Here is a 16,149-nt window from a genome sequence, read left to right as displayed (position 1 = left end):
AAGAGTGAGGGGGTAATTTGTCCAGAGGGGTAAAATGAGGTGAGAGTTGGGCTGCCAAGGGGGGTAAAATGTTGTAAGATGGAAGGGTTAATTTGTCCAGAGGGGGTAACATGAGCTAAGATTGGAGCTGACAAGAAGGTAAAATGGTGTAAGAGTGAGGGGGTATTTTGTTCAGAGAGGGTAAAATGATGTAAGAGTTGGGCTGCCAAGGGGGGTAAAATGTTGTAAGAGTGAGGGGGTAATTTGTTCAGAGGGGTAAAATGATATAATACTTGGGCTGCCAAGGGGGATAAAATGTTGTAAGAGTGAGGGGGTAATTTGTTCAGAGGGGTAAAATGATGTAATACTTGGGCTGCCAAGGGAGGTAAAATGGTGTAGGAGTGAGGGGGTAATTTGTTCAGAGGGGGTAAAATGATGTAAGAGTTGGGCTGCCAGGGGGGTAAAATGGTGTAAGAGTGAGGGGGTAATTTGTCCAGAGAGGGTAAAATGATGTAAGAGTTGGGCTGCCAAGGGGGGTAAAATGTTGTAAGAGTGAGGGGGTAATTTGTTCAGAGGGGTAAAATGATGTAATACTTGGGCTGCCAAGGGGGATAAAATGGTGTAAGAGTGAGGGGGTAATTTGTTCAGAGGGGGTAAAATGATGTAGGAGTTGGGCTGCCAGGGGGGTAAAATGGTGTAAGAGTGAGGGGGTAATTTGTCCAGAGAGGGTAAAATGATGTAAGAGTTGGGCTGCCAAGGGGGGTAAAATGTTGTAAGAGTGAGGGGGTAATTTGTTCAGAGGGGTAAAATGATGTAATACTTGGGCTGCCAAGGAGGATAAAATGTTGTAAGAGTGAGGGGGTAATTTGTTCAGAGGGGTAAAATGATGTAATACTTGGGCTGCCAAGGGAGGTAAAACGGTGTAAGAGTGAGGGGGTAATTTGTTCAGAGGGGGTAAAATGATGTAAGAAGTGGGCTGCCTGCCAAGGGGGGTAAAATGGTGTAAGAGTGAGGGGGTAATTTGTCCAGAGGGGTAAAATGAGGTGAGAGTTGGGCTGCCAAGGGGGGTAAAATGTTGTAAGATGGAAGGGTTAATTTGTCCAGAGGGGGTAACATGAGCTAAGATTGGAGCTGACAAGAAGGTAAAATGGTGTAAGAGTGAGGGGGTATTTTGTTCAGAGAGGGTAAAATGATGTAAGAGTTGGGCTGCCAAGGGGGGTAAAATGTTGTAAGAGTGAGGGGGTAATTTGTTCAGAGGGGTAAAATGATATAATACTTGGGCTGCCAAGGGGGATAAAATGTTGTAAGAGTGAGGGGGTAATTTGTTCAGAGGGGTAAAATGATGTAATACTTGGGCTGCCAAGGGAGGTAAAATGGTGTAGGAGTGAGGGGGTAATTTGTTCAGAGGGGGTAAAATGATGTAAGAGTTGGGCTGCCAGGGGGGTAAAATGGTGTAAGAGTGAGGGGGTAATTTGTCCAGAGAGGGTAAAATGATGTAAGAGTTGGGCTGCCAAGGGGGGTAAAATGTTGTAAGAGTGAGGGGGTAATTTGTTCAGAGGGGTAAAATGATGTAATACTTGGGCTGCCAAGGGGGATAAAATGGTGTAAGAGTGAGGGGGTAATTTGTTCAGAGGGGGTAAAATGATGTAGGAGTTGGGCTGCCAGGGGGGTAAAATGGTGTAAGAGTGAGGGGGTAATTTGTCCAGAGAGGGTAAAATGATGTAAGAGTTGGGCTGCCAAGGGGGGTAAAATGTTGTAAGAGTGAGGGGGTAATTTGTTCAGAGGGGTAAAATGATGTAATACTTGGGCTGCCAAGGAGGATAAAATGTTGTAAGAGTGAGGGGGTAATTTGTTCAGAGGGGTAAAATGATGTAATACTTGGGCTGCCAAGGGAGGTAAATTGGTGTAAGAGTGAGGGGGTAATTTGTTCAGAGGGGGTAAAATGATGTAAGAAGTGGGCTGCCTGCCAAGGGGGGTAAAATGGTGTAAGAGTGAGGGGGTAATTTGTCCAGAGGGGTAAAATGAGGTAAGAGTTGGTCTGCCAAGGGGGGTAAAATGGTGTAAGAGTGAGGGGGTAATTTGTCCAGAGGGGTAAAATGAGGTAAGAGTTGGTCTGCCAAGGGGGGTAAAATGTTGTAAGAGTGAGGGGGTAATTTGTTCAGAGGGGGTAAAATGATGTGACAGTTAGGCTGCCAATGGGGATAAAATGGTGTAAGAGTGAGGGGGTAATTTGTCCAGAGAGGGTAAAATGATGTAAGAGTTGGGCTGCCAAGGGAGGTAAAATGTTGTAAGAGTGAGGGGGTAATTTGTTCAGAGGGGTAAAATTATGTAACAGTTGGGCTGCCAAGGGGGTAAAATGGTTTAAGAGTAAGGGGGTAATTTGTCCAGAGGGGGTAAAATGATGTAAGAGTTGGGCTGCCAAGGGGGGTAAGATGGTGTAAGAGTGAGCGGGTAATTTGTTCAGAGGGGTTTTAATGATGTAAGTGTTGGGCTGCCAAGGGGGGTTAAGTGGTGTAAGAGTGAGGGGGTAATTTGTCCAGAGAGGGTAAAATGATGTAAGAGTTGGGCTGCCAAGGGAGGTAAAATGTTGTAAGAGTGAGGGGGTAATTTGTTAAGAGGGGGTAAAATGATGTGACAGTTAGGCTGCCAATGGGGATAAAATGGTGTAAGAGTGAGGGGGTAATTTGTCCAGAGAGGGTAAAATGATGTATGAGTTGGGCTGCCAAGGGAGGTAAAATGTTGTAAGAGTGAGGGGGTAATTTGTTCAGAGGGGTAAAATGATGTAACAGTTGGGCTGCCAATGGGGATAAAATGGTGTAAGAGTGAGGGGGTAATTTGTTCAGAGGGGGTAAAATGATGTAAGAGTTGGGTTGCCAAGGGGGTAAAAGGGTGGAAGAGTGAGAGGGTAATTTGTTCTGAGGGGGTAAAACGATGTAAGAGTTGGGCTGCCAAGGGGGGTAAAATGTTGTAAGAGTGAGGGGGTAATTTGTTCAGCGGGGGTTAAATGATGTAGGAGTTGGGCTGCCAAGGGGGGTAAGATGGTGTAAGAGTGAGGAGGTAATTTGCCCAGAGAGGTAAAATGAGGTAAGAGTTGGGCTGCCAAGGGGGTAAAATGTTGTAAGATGGAAGGGTTAATTTGTTCAGAGGGGGTAACATGAGCTAAGATTTGAGCTGACAAGAGGGTAAAATGGTGTAAGAGTGAGGGGGTATTTTGTTCAGAGAGGGTAAAATGATGTAATAGTTGGGCTGCCAAGGGGGATAAAATGGTGTAAGAGTGAGGGGGTAGTTTGTCCAGAGGGGGGTAAAATGAGCTAAGAGTTGAATTGCCAAGGGAGGTAAAATGGTGTAAGAGTGAGGGGGTAATTTGTTCAGAGGGGGTAAAATGATGTAAGAGTTGGGCTGCCAGGGGGGTAAAATGGTGTAAGAGTGAGGGGGTAATTTGCCCAGAGAGGGCAAAATGATGTAAGAGTTGGGCTGCCAAGGGGGGGTAAAAAGTTGTAAGAGTGAGGGGGTAATTTGTTCAGAGGGGCAAAATGATGTAATACTTGGGCTGCCAAGGGGGATAAAATGGTGTAAGGGTGAGGGAGTAGTTTGTCCAGAGGGCGGTAAAATGAGCTAAAAGCTGAGTTGCCAAGGGAGGTAAAATGGTGTAAGAGTGAGGGGGTAATTTGTTCAGAGGAGGTAAAATGATGTAAGAATTGGGCTGCCTGCCAAGGGGGGTAAAATGGTGTAAGAGTGAGGGGGTAATTTGTCCAGAGGGGTAAAATGAGGTAAGAGTTGGGCTGCCAAGGGGGGTAAAATGTTGTAAGATGGAAGGGTTAATTTGTCCAGAGGGGGTAACATGAGCTAAGATTGGAGCTGACAAGAAGGTAAAATGGTGTAAGAGTGAGGGGGTAATTTGTTCAGAGAGGGTAAAATGATGTATGAGTTGGGCTGCCAGGGGGGTAAAATGGTGTAAGAGTGAGAGGGTAATTTGTCCAGAGAGGGCAAAATGATGTAAGAGTTGGGCTGCCAAGGGGGGTAAAATGTTGTAAGAGTGAGGGGGTAATTTGTTCAGAGGAGGTAAAATGATGTAAGAATTGGGCTGCCTGCCAAGGGGGGTAAAATGGTGTAAGAGTGAGGGGTTAATTTGTCCAGAGGGGTAAAATGAGGTAAGAGTTGGGCTGCCAAGGGGGGTAAAATGTTGTAAGATGGAAGGGTTAATTTGTCCAGAGGGGGTAACATGAGCTAAGATTGGAGCTGACAAGAAGGTAAAATGGTGTAAGAGTGAGGGGGTAATTTGTTCAGAGAGGGTAAAATGATGTAAGAGTTGGTCTGCCAGGGGGGTAAAATGGTGTAAGAGTGAGGGGGTAATTTGTTCAGAGAGGGTAAAATGATGTAAGAGTTGGGCTGCCAAAGGAGGTAAAATGTTGTAAGAGTGAGGGGTTAATTTGTTCAGAGGGGTAAAATGATGTAACAGTTGGGCTGCCAATGGGGATAAAATGGTGTAAGAGTGAGGGGGTAATTTGTCCAGAGAGGGTAAAATGATGTAAGAGTTGGGCTGCCAAGGGAGGTAAAATGTTGTAAGAGTGAGGGGGTAATTTGTTCAGAGGGGTAAAATGATGTAACAGTTGGGCTGCCAATGGGGATAAAATGGTGTAAGAGTGAGGGGGTAGTTTGTCCAGAGGGGGGTAAAATGAGCTAAGAGTTGAATTGCCAAGGGAGGTAAAATGGTGTAAGAGTGAGGGGGTAATTTGTTCAGAGGGGGTAACATGAGCTAAGATTTGAGCTGACAAGAGGGTAAAATGGTGTAAGAGTGAGGGGGTATTTTGTTCAGAGAGGGTAAAATGATGTAATAGTTGGGCTGCCAAGGGGGATAAAATGGTGTAAGAGTGAGGGGGTAGTTTGTCCAGAGGGGGGTAAAATGAGCTAAGAGTTGAATTGCCAAGGGAGGTAAAATGGTGTAAGAGTGAGGGGGTAATTTGTTCAGAGGGGGTAAAATGATGTAAGAGTTGGGCTGCCAGGGGGGTAAAATGGTGTAAGAGTGAGGGGGTAATTTGCCCAGAGAGGGCAAAATGATGTAAGAGTTGGGCTGCCAAGGGGGGGTAAAAAGTTGTAAGAGTGAGGGGGTAATTTGTTCAGAGGGGCAAAATGATGTAATACTTGGGCTGCCAAGGGGGATAAAATGGTGTAAGGGTGAGGGAGTAGTTTGTCCAGAGGGCGGTAAAATGAGCTAAAAGCTGAGTTGCCAAGGGAGGTAAAATGGTGTAAGAGTGAGGGGGTAATTTGTTCAGAGGAGGTAAAATGATGTAAGAATTGGGCTGCCTGCCAAGGGGGGTAAAATGGTGTAAAAGTGAGGGGGTAATTTGTCCAGAGGGGTAAAATGAGGTAAGAGTTGGGCTGCCAAGGGGGGTAAAATGTTGTAAGATGGAAGGGTTAATTTGTCCAGAGGGGGTAACATGAGCTAAGATTGGAGCTGACAAGAAGGTAAAATGGTGTAAGAGTGAGGGGGTAATTTGTTCAGAGAGGGTAAAATGATGTATGAGTTGGGCTGCCAGGGGGGTAAAATGGTGTAAGAGTGAGAGGGTAATTTGTCCAGAGAGGGCAAAATGATGTAAGAGTTGGGCTGCCAAGGGGGGTAAAATGTTGTAAGAGTGAGGGGGTAATTTGTTCAGAGGAGGTAAAATGATGTAAGAATTGGGCTGCCTGCCAAGGGGGGTAAAATGGTGTAAGAGTGAGGGGTTAATTTGTCCAGAGGGGTAAAATGAGGTAAGAGTTGGGCTGCCAAGGGGGGTAAAATGTTGTAAGATGGAAGGGTTAATTTGTCCAGAGGGGGTAACATGAGCTAAGATTGGAGCTGACAAGAAGGTAAAATGGTGTAAGAGTGAGGGGGTAATTTGTTCAGAGAGGGTAAAATGATGTAAGAGTTGGTCTGCCAGGGGGGTAAAATGGTGTAAGAGTGAGGGGGTAATTTGTTCAGAGAGGGTAAAATGATGTAAGAGTTGGGCTGCCAAAGGAGGTAAAATGTTGTAAGAGTGAGGGGTTAATTTGTTCAGAGGGGTAAAATGATGTAACAGTTGGGCTGCCAATGGGGATAAAATGGTGTAAGAGTGAGGGGGTAATTTGTCCAGAGAGGGTAAAATGATGTAAGAGTTGGGCTGCCAAGGGAGGTAAAATGTTGTAAGAGTGAGGGGGTAATTTGTTCAGAGGGGTAAAATGATGTAACAGTTGGGCTGCCAATGGGGATAAAATGGTGTAAGAGTGAGGGGGTAATTTGTCCAGAGGGGTAAAATGAGGTAAGAGTTGGGCTGCCAAGGGGGGTAAAATGTTGTAAGATGGAAGGGTTAATTTGTCCAGAGGGGGTAACATGAGCTAAGATTGGAGCTGACAAGAAGGTAAAATGGTGTAAGAGTGAGGGGGTAATTTGTTCAGAGAGGGTAAAATGATGTAAGAGTTGGGCTGCCAAAGGAGGTAAAATGTTGTAAGAGTGAGGGGTTAATTTGTTCAGAGGGGTAAAATGATGTAACAGTTGGGCTGCCAATGGGGATAAAATGGTGTAAGAGTGAGGGGGTAATTTGTCCAGAGAGGGCAAAATGATGTAAGAGTTGGGCTGCCAAGGGGGGTAAAATGTTGTAAGAGTGAGGGGGTAATTTGTTCAGAGGAGGTAAAATGATGTAAGAATTGGGCTGCCTGCCAAGGGGGGGTAAAATGGTGTAAGAGTGAGGGGGTAATTTGTCCAGAGGGGTAAAATGAGGTAAGAGTTGGGCTGCCAAGGGGGGTAAAATGTTGTAAGATGGAAGGGTTAATTTGTCCAGAGGGGGTAACATGAGCTAAGATTGGAGCTGACAAGAAGGTAAAATGGTGTAAGAGTGAGGGGGTAATTTGTTCAGAGAGGGTAAAATGATGTAAGAGTTGGTCTGCCAGGGGGGTAAAATGGTGTAAGAGTGAGGGGGTAATTTGTTCAGAGAGGGTAAAATGATGTAAGAGTTGGGCTGCCAAAGGAGGTAAAATGTTGTAAGAGTGAGGGGTTAATTTGTTCAGAGGGGTAAAATGATGTAACAGTTGGGCTGCCAATTGGGATAAAATGGTTTAAGAGTGAGGGGGTAATTTGTTCAGAGGGGGTAAAATGATGTAAGAGTTGGGTTGCCAAGGGGGTAAAATGGTGGAAGAGTGAGAGGGTAATTTGTTCTGAGGGGGTAAAACGATGTAAGAGTTGGGCTGCCAAGGGGGGTAAAATGTTGTAAGAGTGAGGGGGTAATTTGTTCAGCGGGGGTAAAATGATGTAGGAGTTGGGCTGCCAAGAGGGGTAAGATGGTGTAAGAGTGAGGAGGTAATTTGCCCAGAGAGGTAAAATGAGGTAAGAGTTGGGCTGCCAAGGGGGTAAAATGTTGTAAGATGGAAGGGTTAATTTGTTCAGAGGGGGTAACATGAGCTAAGATTTGAGCTGACAAGAGGGTAAAATGGTGTAAGAGTGAGGGGGTATTTTGTTCAGAGAGGGTAAAATGATGTAACAGTTGGGCTGCCAAGGGGGATAAAATGGTGTAAGAGTGAGGGGGTAGTTTGTCCAGAGGGGGGTAAAATGAGCTAAGAGTTGAATTGCCAAGGGAGGTAAAATGGTGTAAGAGTGAGGGGGTAATTTGTTCAGAGGGGATAAATGATGTAAGAGTTGGGCTGCCAGGGGGGTAAAATGGTGTAAGAGTGAGGGGGTAATTTGCCCAGAGAGGGCAAAATGATGTAAGAGTTGGGCTGCCAAGGGGGGGTAAAAAGTTGTAAGAGTGAGGGGGTAATTTGTTCAGAGGGGCAAAATGATGTAATACTTGGGCTGCCAAGGGGGATAAAATGGTGTAAGGGTGAGGGAGTAGTTTGTCCAGAGGGCGGTAAAATGAGCTAAAGGCTGAGTTGCCAAGGGAGGTAAAATGGTGTAAGAGTGAGGGGGTAATTTGTTCAGAGGAGGTAAAATGATGTAAGAATTGGGCTGCCTGCCAAGGGGGGTAAAATGGTGTAAGAGTGAGGGGGTAATTTGTCCAGAGGGGTAAAATGAGGTAAGAGTTGGGCTGCCAAGGGGGGTAAAATGTTGTAAGATGGAAGGGTTAATTTGTCCAGAGGGGGTAACATGAGCTAAGATTGGAGCTGACAAGAAGGTAAAATGGTGTAAGAGTGAGGGGGTAATTTGTTCAGAGAGGGTAAAATGATGTAAGAGTTGGGCTGCCAGGGGGGTAAAATGGTGTAAGAGTGAGAGGGTAGTTTGTCCAGAGGGGGTAAAATGAGCTAAAAGTTGAGTTGCCAAGGGAGGTAAAATGGTGTAAGAGTGAGGGGGTAATTTGTTCAGAGGAGGTAAAATGATGTAAGAATTGGGCTGCCTGCCAAGGGGGGTAAAATGGTGTAAGAGTGAGGGGGTAATTTGTCCAGAGGGGTAAAATGAGGTAAGAGTTGGGCTGCCAAGGGGGGTAAAATGTTGTAAGATGGAAGGGTTAATTTGTCCAGAGGGGGTAACATGAGCTAAGATTGGAGCTGACAAGAAGGTAAAATGGTGTAAGAGTGAGGGGGTAATTTGTTCAGAGAGGGTAAAATGATGTAAGAGTTGGGCTGCCAGGGGGGTAAAATGGTGTAAGAGTGAGAGGGTAATTTGTCCAGAGAGGGCAAAATGATGTAAGAGTTGGGCTGCCAAGGGGGGTAAAATGTTGTAAGAGTGAGGGGGTAATTTGTTCAGAGGGGTAAAATGATGTAATACTTGGGCTGCCAAGGGGGATAAAATGGTGTAAGGGTGAGGGAGTAGTTTGTCCAGAGGGGGGTAAAATGAGCTAAAAGTTGAGTTGCCAAGGGAGGTAAAATGGTGTAAGAGTGAGGGGGTAATTTGTTCAGAGGAGGTAAAATGATGTAAGAATTGGGCTGCCTGCCAAGGGGGGTAAAATGGTGTAAGAGTGAGGGGGTAATTTGTCCAGAGGGGTAAAATGAGGTAAGAGTTGGGCTGCCAAGGGGGGTAAAATGTTGTAAGATGGAATGGTTAATTTGTCCAGAGGGGGTAACATGAGCTAAGATTGGAGGTGACAAGAAGGTAAAATGGTGTAAGAGTGAGGGGGTATTTAGATCAGAGATGGTAAAATGATGTAAGAGTTGCGCTGCCAAGGCGGTAAAATGGTTTAAGAGTAAGAGGTAATTTGTCCAGAGGGGGTAAAATGATGTAAGAGTTGGGCTGCCAAGGGTGGTAAGATGGTGTAAGAGTGAGCGGGTAAATTCTTCAGAGGGGTTTTAATCATGTAAGAGTTGGGCTGCCAAGGGGGGTTAAATGGTGTTAGAGTGAGAAGGTAATTTGTCCAGAGAGGGAAAAATGATGTAAGAGTTGGGCTGCCAAGGGAGGTAAAATGTTGTAAGAGTGAGGGGGTAATTTGAACAGAGGGGGTAAAATGTTGTAACAGTTGGGCTGCCAATGGGGATAAAATGGTGTAAGAGTGAGGGGGTAATTTGTTCAGAGGTGGTAAAATGATGTAAGAGTTGGTCTGCCAGGGGGGTAAAATGGTGTAAGAGTGAGGGGGTAATTTGTCCAGAGAGGGTAAAATGATGTAAGAGTTGGGCTGCCAAGGGAGGTAAAATGTTGTAAGAGTGAGGGGGTAATTTGTTCAGAGGGGTAAAATGATGTAACAGTTGGGCTGCCAGTGGGGATAAAATGGTGTAAGAGTGACGGGGTAATTTGTTCAGAGGGGGTAAAATGATGTAAGAGTTGGGTTGCCAAGGGGGTAAAATGGTGGAAGAGTGAGAGGGTAATTTGTTCTGAGGGGTAAAACAATGTAAGAGTTGGGCTGCCAAGGGGGGGGGGGGGTAAAATGGTGTTAGAGTGAGGAGGTAATTTGCCCAGAGGGGTAAAATGAGGTAAGAGTTGGGCTGCCAAGGGGGGTAAAATGTTGTAAGATGGAAGGGTTAATTTGTTCAGAGGGGGTAACATGAGCTAAAATTTGAGCTGACAAGAGGGTAAAATGGTGTAAGAGTGAGGGGGTATTTTGTTCAGAGAGGGTAAGATGATGTAATAGTTGGGCTGCCAAGGGGGATAAAATGGTGTAAGAGTGAGGGGGTAGTTTGTCCAGAGGGGGGTAAAATGAGCTAAGAGTTGAGTTGCCAAGGGAGGTAAAATGGTGTAAGAGTGAGGGTATAATTTGTTCAGAGGGGGTAAAATGATGTAAGAGTTGGCCTGCCAAGGGGGGTAAAACGGTGTAAGAGTGAGGGGGTAATTTGTCCGGAGGGGTAAAATGAGGTAAGAGTTGGGCTGCCAATGCGGGTTAAATGTTGTAAGATGGAAGGGTTAATTTGTCCTGAGGGGGTAACATGAGCTAAGATTTGAGCTGACAAGAGGGTAAAATGGTGTAAGAGCGAGAGGGTATTTTGTTCAGAGAGGGTAAAATGATGTAAGAGTTGGGCTGCCAAGGGGGTAAAATGGTTTAAGAGTAAGGGGGTAATTTGTCCAGAGGGGGTAAAATGATGTTAGAGTTGGGCTGCCAAGGGGGGGAAAAATGGTGTAAGAGTGAGGGGGTAATTTGTTCAGAGGTGGTAAAATGATGTAAGAGTTGGTCTGCCAGGGGGGTAAAATGGTGTAAGAGTGAGGGGGTAATTTGTCCAGAGAGGGTAAAATGATGTAAGAGTTGGGCTGCCAAGGGAGGTAAAATGTTGTAAGAGTGAGGGGGTAATTTGTTCAGAGGGGTAAAATGATGTAACAGTTGGGCTGCCAGTGGGGATAAAATGGTGTAAGAGTGACGGGGTAATTTGTTCAGAGGGGGTAAAATGATGTAAGAGTTGGGTTGCCAAGGGGGTAAAATGGTGGAAGAGTGAGAGGGTAATTTGTTCTGAGGGGTAAAACGATGTAAGAGTTGGGCTGCCAAGGGGGGGGGGGGGTAAAATGGTGTTAGAGTGAGGAGGTAATTTGCCCAGAGGGGTAAAATGAGGTAAGAGTTGGGCTGCCAAGGGGGGTAAAATGTTGTAAGATGGAAGGGTTAATTTGTTCAGAGGGGGTAACATGAGCTAAAATTTGAGCTGACAAGAGGGTAAAATGGTGTAAGAGTGAGGGGGTATTTTGTTCAGAGAGGGTAAGATGATGTAATAGTTGGGCTGCCAAGGGGGATAAAATGGTGTAAGAGTGAGGGGGTAGTTTGTCCAGAGGGGGGTAAAATGAGCTAAGAGTTGAGTTGCCAAGGGAGGTAAAATGGTGTAAGAGTGAGGGTATAATTTGTTCAGAGGGGGTAAAATGATGTAAGAGTTGGCCTGCCAAGGGGGGTAAAACGGTGTAAGAGTGAGGGGGTAATTTGTCCGGAGGGGTAAAATGAGGTAAGAGTTGGGCTGCCAATGCGGGTTAAATGTTGTAAGATGGAAGGGTTAATTTGTCCTGAGGGGGTAACATGAGCTAAGATTTGAGCTGACAAGAGGGTAAAATGGTGTAAGAGCGAGAGGGTATTTTGTTCAGAGAGGGTAAAATGATGTAAGAGTTGGGCTGCCAAGGGGGTAAAATGGTTTAAGAGTAAGGGGGTAATTTGTCCAGAGGGGGTAAAATGATGTTAGAGTTGGGCTGCCAAGGGGGGGAAAAATGGTGTAAGAGTGAGCGGGTAATCTGTTCAGAGGGGTATTAATGATGTAAGAGTTGGGCTGCCAAGGGGGGGTTAAATGGTGTAAGAGTGAGGGAGTAACTTGTCCAGAGAGGGTAAAATGATGTAAGAGTTGGGCTGCCAAGGGGGGTAAAATGTTGTAAGAGTGAGGGGGTAATTTGTTCAGTGGGGGTAAAATGATGTAACAGTTGGGCTGCCAAGGGAGGTAAAATGTTGTAAGAGTGAGGGGGTAATTTGTTGAGAGGGGGTAAAATGATGTAACAGTTGGGCTGCCAATGGGTATAAAATGGTGTAAGAGTGAGGGGGTAATTTGTCCGGAGGGGTAAAATGAGGTAAGAGTTGGGCTGCCAAGGGGGGTAAAATGTTGTAAGAGTGAGGGGGTAATTTGTTCAGCGGGGGTAAAATGATGTAACAGTTGGGCTGCCAAGGGAGGTAAAATGTTGTAAGAGTGAGGGGGTAATTTGTTCAGAGGGGGTAAAATGATGTAACAGTTGGGCTGCCAATGGGTATAAAATGGTGTAAGAGTGAGGGGGTAATTTGGCCGGAGGGGTAAAATGAGGTAAGATTTGGGCTGCCAAGGGGGGTAAAATGTTGTAAGAGTGAGGGGGTAATTTGTTCAGCGGGGGTAAAATGATGTAACAGTTGGGCTGCCAAGGGAGGTAAAATGTTGTAAGAGTGAGGGGGTAATTTGTTCAGAGTGGGTAAAATGATGTAACAGTTGGGCTGCCAATGGGTATAAAATGGTGTAAGAGTGAGGGGGTAATTTGTCCGGAGGGGTAAAATGATGTAACAGTTGGGCTGCCAAGGGAGGTAAAATGTTGTAAGAGTGAGGGGGTAATTTGTTCAGAGGGGGTAAAACGATGTAAGAGTTGGGCTGCCAAGGGGGTAAAATGGTTTAAGAGTAAGGGGGTAATTTGTCCAGAGGGGGTAAAATGATGTAAGAGTTGGGCTGCCAAGTGGGGCAAAATGGTGTAAGAGTGAGCGGGTAATTTGTTCAGAGGGGTATTAATGATGTAAGAGTTGGGCTGCCAGGGGGGGGGGGGGTTAAAGGTGTAAAAGTGAGGGAGTAATTTGTCCAGAGTGGGTAAAATGATGTAAGAGTTGGGCTGCCAAGGGGGGTAAAATGTTGTAAGAGTGAGCGGGTAATTTGTTCAGAGGGGGTAAAATGATATAACAGTTGGGCTGCCAAGGGAGGTAAAATGTTGTAAGAGTGAGCGGGTAATTTGTTCAGAGGGGTATTAATGATGTAAGAGTTGGGCTGCCAAGGGGGGTTAAATGGTGTAAGAGTGAGGGAGTAATTTGTCCAGAGAGGGTAAAATGATGTAAGAGTTGCGCTGCCAAGGGGGATAAAATGGTTTAAGAGTGAGGGGGTAATTTGTGCAGAAGGGGGTAAAATGAGCTAAGAGTTGAGCCGCCAAGGAGGTAAAATGTTGTAAGAGTGAGGGGGTAATTTGTTCAGAGTGGGTAAAATGATGTAACAGTTGGGCTGCCAATGGGTATAAAATGGTGTAAGAGTGAGGGGGTAATTTGTCCGGAGGGGTAAAATGATGTAACAGTTGGGCTGCCAAGGGAGGTAAAATGTTGTAAGAGTGAGGGGGTAATTTGTTCAGAGGGGGTAAAACGATGTAAGAGTTGGGCTGCCAAGGGGGTAAAATGGTTTAAGAGTAAGGGGGTAATTTGTCCAGAGGGGGTAAAATGATGTAAGAGTTGGGCTGCCAAGTGGGGCAAAATGGTGTAAGAGTGAGCGGGTAATTTGTTCAGAGGGGTATTAATGATGTAAGAGTTGGGCTGCCAGGGGGGGGGGGGGGTTAAAGGTGTAAAAGTGAGGGAGTAATTTGTCCAGAGTGGGTAAAATGATGTAAGAGTTGGGCTGCCAAGGGGGGTAAAATGTTGTAAGAGTAAGGGGGTAATTTGTCCAGAGGGGGTAAAATGATGTAAGAGTTGGGCTGCCAAGTGGGGCAAAATGGTGTAAGAGTGAGCGGGTAATTTGTTCAGAGGGGTATTAATGATGTAAGAGTTGGGCTGCCAAGGGGGGTTAAATGGTGTAAGAGTGAGGGAGTAATTTGTCCAGAGAGGGTAAAATGATGTAAGAGTTGCGCTGCCAAGGGGGATAAAATGGTTTAAGAGTGAGGGGGTAATTTGTGCAGAAGGGGGTAAAATGAGCTAAGAGTTGAGCTGCCAAGGAGGTAAAATGTTGTAAGACTGAGGGGGTAATTTGTTCAGAGGGGGTAAAATGATGTAACAGTTGGGCTGCCAGGGGGGATAAAATGGTGTAAGAGTGAGGGGGTAATTTGTTCAGAGGGGGTAAAATGATGTAAGAGCTGGGCTGCCAAGGGGGGTAAAATGGCGTAAGAGTGAGGAGGGGGTAATTTGTTCTGAGGGCGTAAAACGATGTAAGAGTGAGGGGGTAATTTGTTGAGATGGGGGCAATTCTAACAAGTATTATTCATATGTATAGACCGTCAAGAGTTGGACAAGCTTTGATGGTCTGGAGGATAAAGCGATGCAGCTGAGGGTACAGAGGTTGTGGTTTCAAGACTGGTAGTCTTCAGGTATGGGGGCTAAAACAATGTAAGATTGAGGGGGTAAAATGATGTAAGAGTTTGGCTGCCAGGGGGGGGGGGGTAAAATGATGTAAGAGTTGGGCTGCCAAGGGGGGTAAAAGGATGTAAGAGTAGGGCTGCAATGGGAGGGTTTTTTAGGAAAATGCAGTTCAAAACTCTTACATCTTTTTGGGCTGCATTGGGCTTCCAAGGGGGTAAAATGGTGTAAGAGTTAAGGTTTAAAAGACAAATTACCCCCGAACTCTTACATCGTTTTACCCCCCTTGGCAGACCAAAAAAGATGTAAGAGTGGGGGTTAATTTGTCTTTTACCCCTTCACTCTCACACCATTTTACCCCCCTTGGAAGCCCAATGCAGCCCAAAAAGACGTAAGAGTTTTGAGCTGCATTTTGCTAAAAAAAATCCTGCCATTGCAGACCCACTCTTACATCATTTTGGGCGGCAAAATTCAACCCGGCCCCCCATGACTTTTAGGGTCTGTTAGTATGGTCGACCTCCGAACTTTGGTTCTGAATAGTTGCGATGTGATGGTCATAGGGGTCCGTGTCTTACCGACAGCCAGAGTGGTTGTGACGTCATCTTTTTCCTCCTCCTCCTCCACTTCCACTTGCAATTCCACCTCAGATGTGGAATGGCTCTCCATCTGCTGTGAGGGATAGATTGTCACTGGTGAAAACTCTGAACTGGTCTCCTCCTCGTCTTTCTCCGGTTCCTCTTCTGGTGCTGTTACTTCTCCTGCTACTGAAGGAAGAGTATCCTGAGGTTCCTCCTGAGTAGTGAAATTGCTGCTGCTGCTGGTGGAATGAGTGAATTCTTCCGTCTTCCCTTCCTCCTCTTCCACTTGTGGCTTCAATTCCACCTGATCCACCACTGATGAGCTGATGTCGCTCTCTGCTGATGGCTCTTTCAAGTTCTTCTCTAAGCTCTCTCGCAGCTGCTGAGGCGAATCCACCTGCTCCACCTCTTCCTCCACTCTCAACTCCGTCTGATGATCCACTTGAAGAAGCGGACTTGCTCCTGTGGTGTCCTGCTCTTCCACCGAAGTGGTCATAGTCAGCACTGGCTTCTCTTCCTCCTCTGAGAACTGATCCAGTCTGACTTGTGTCTCCTGGTCCTCTTCTGTCACCTCGGTTACTGGTAGTTCTTCTTCTTCTCCTTCTCCTTCTTTCTCCTCCTGTTGTTGATCCAACTCTGTATTTGAGTCGTGTTGCGCTGACGGCCATTCCATCAGCGGCCCTGCAATTTAATTTGCGTCTTAATCAACATCATTCCTGTGAGTTCCGGTAATTTTACCTTAACTGTTCAGGTGTGTTTTTCAGGTAAATTTAAGGTATATTCAAGAAATTTTCAGGTAAAGTTAATTAAGGCAAGTGCAAAGTTACCTGAACGCTTCAGGTAAGTTAAGGTGTTTTTCAGGTAAGTTTACCTGAATATTATTAAGTGTGAGTTGATAGAAATGGCCATATTATAAATTGCCCGATTATTAAAACATAGGATACAAATCTGACACAGAAAGGCATGCGAAATTAAAGGTATCGATACTGTCTTAGAGGTCAATCGAGATTGACTTGAAAAACTGAATTCAAAATGCGTTCAACCATATTTGGTAACCCATCTTGATAATTGTAAGCATAATTTAGAATAAGTTTTGTCACGTTTTATAAAACAAAAATGATGTCAATTCTAACTTTCAGTGGTTAATGTGGATTTTACACAATAAGGTAGTGTGATTAGAGAGTACATCCCAATAAAGCTATTATACAGTGGTCGAGTGAATGTAAACAGTAAGGTCGCGGGCCGATGTTTCATGAAAAGAAGTGTAAAGAGTGTAAAAAAAGTTTTGTACACCGTTAGTTCTCCGCTTCATAAGCGTTGAAAGAGTGTAATTTTAAAGTGGAAAATGAGATATAGAGTGTAAAAGTGAGTGTAATATTAAGTAAAGAGTGTAATCATGAAGAGAGTAAAATAAGAATTTTCACTTTAATTCCACGTATAATTCTTAAAATATACTTTTAAATTACACTCTTCCCACACTTATTAAG

At 45.2% G+C, this 16,149-nt stretch overlaps 1 protein-coding gene across 1 annotated transcript in view; it reads right to left on the bottom strand.

Annotated features, from left to right (window-relative positions):
- Positions 1–16,149, bottom strand: part of LOC142350941 (uncharacterized) — a 136,075-nt gene that overhangs the window by 100,138 nt on the left and 19,788 nt on the right. The window contains exon 15 of the mRNA XM_075402966.1: positions 14,660–15,343. Coding sequence (XP_075259081.1) covers positions 14,660–15,343 — 684 coding nt within the window. The remainder of the gene's footprint in view (positions 1–14,659; positions 15,344–16,149) is intronic.

The sequence above is a fragment of the Convolutriloba macropyga genome, chromosome 12 (assembly GCF_964194025.1).
Source record: "Convolutriloba macropyga chromosome 12, txConMacr16.3, whole genome shotgun sequence".
In the NCBI taxonomy this organism is placed as follows: domain Eukaryota; kingdom Metazoa; phylum Xenacoelomorpha; order Acoela; family Convolutidae; genus Convolutriloba; species Convolutriloba macropyga.
The sequence above is the reverse complement of the archived record's forward strand: the minus strand, read 5'-3'. Positions and strand labels throughout refer to the sequence as shown.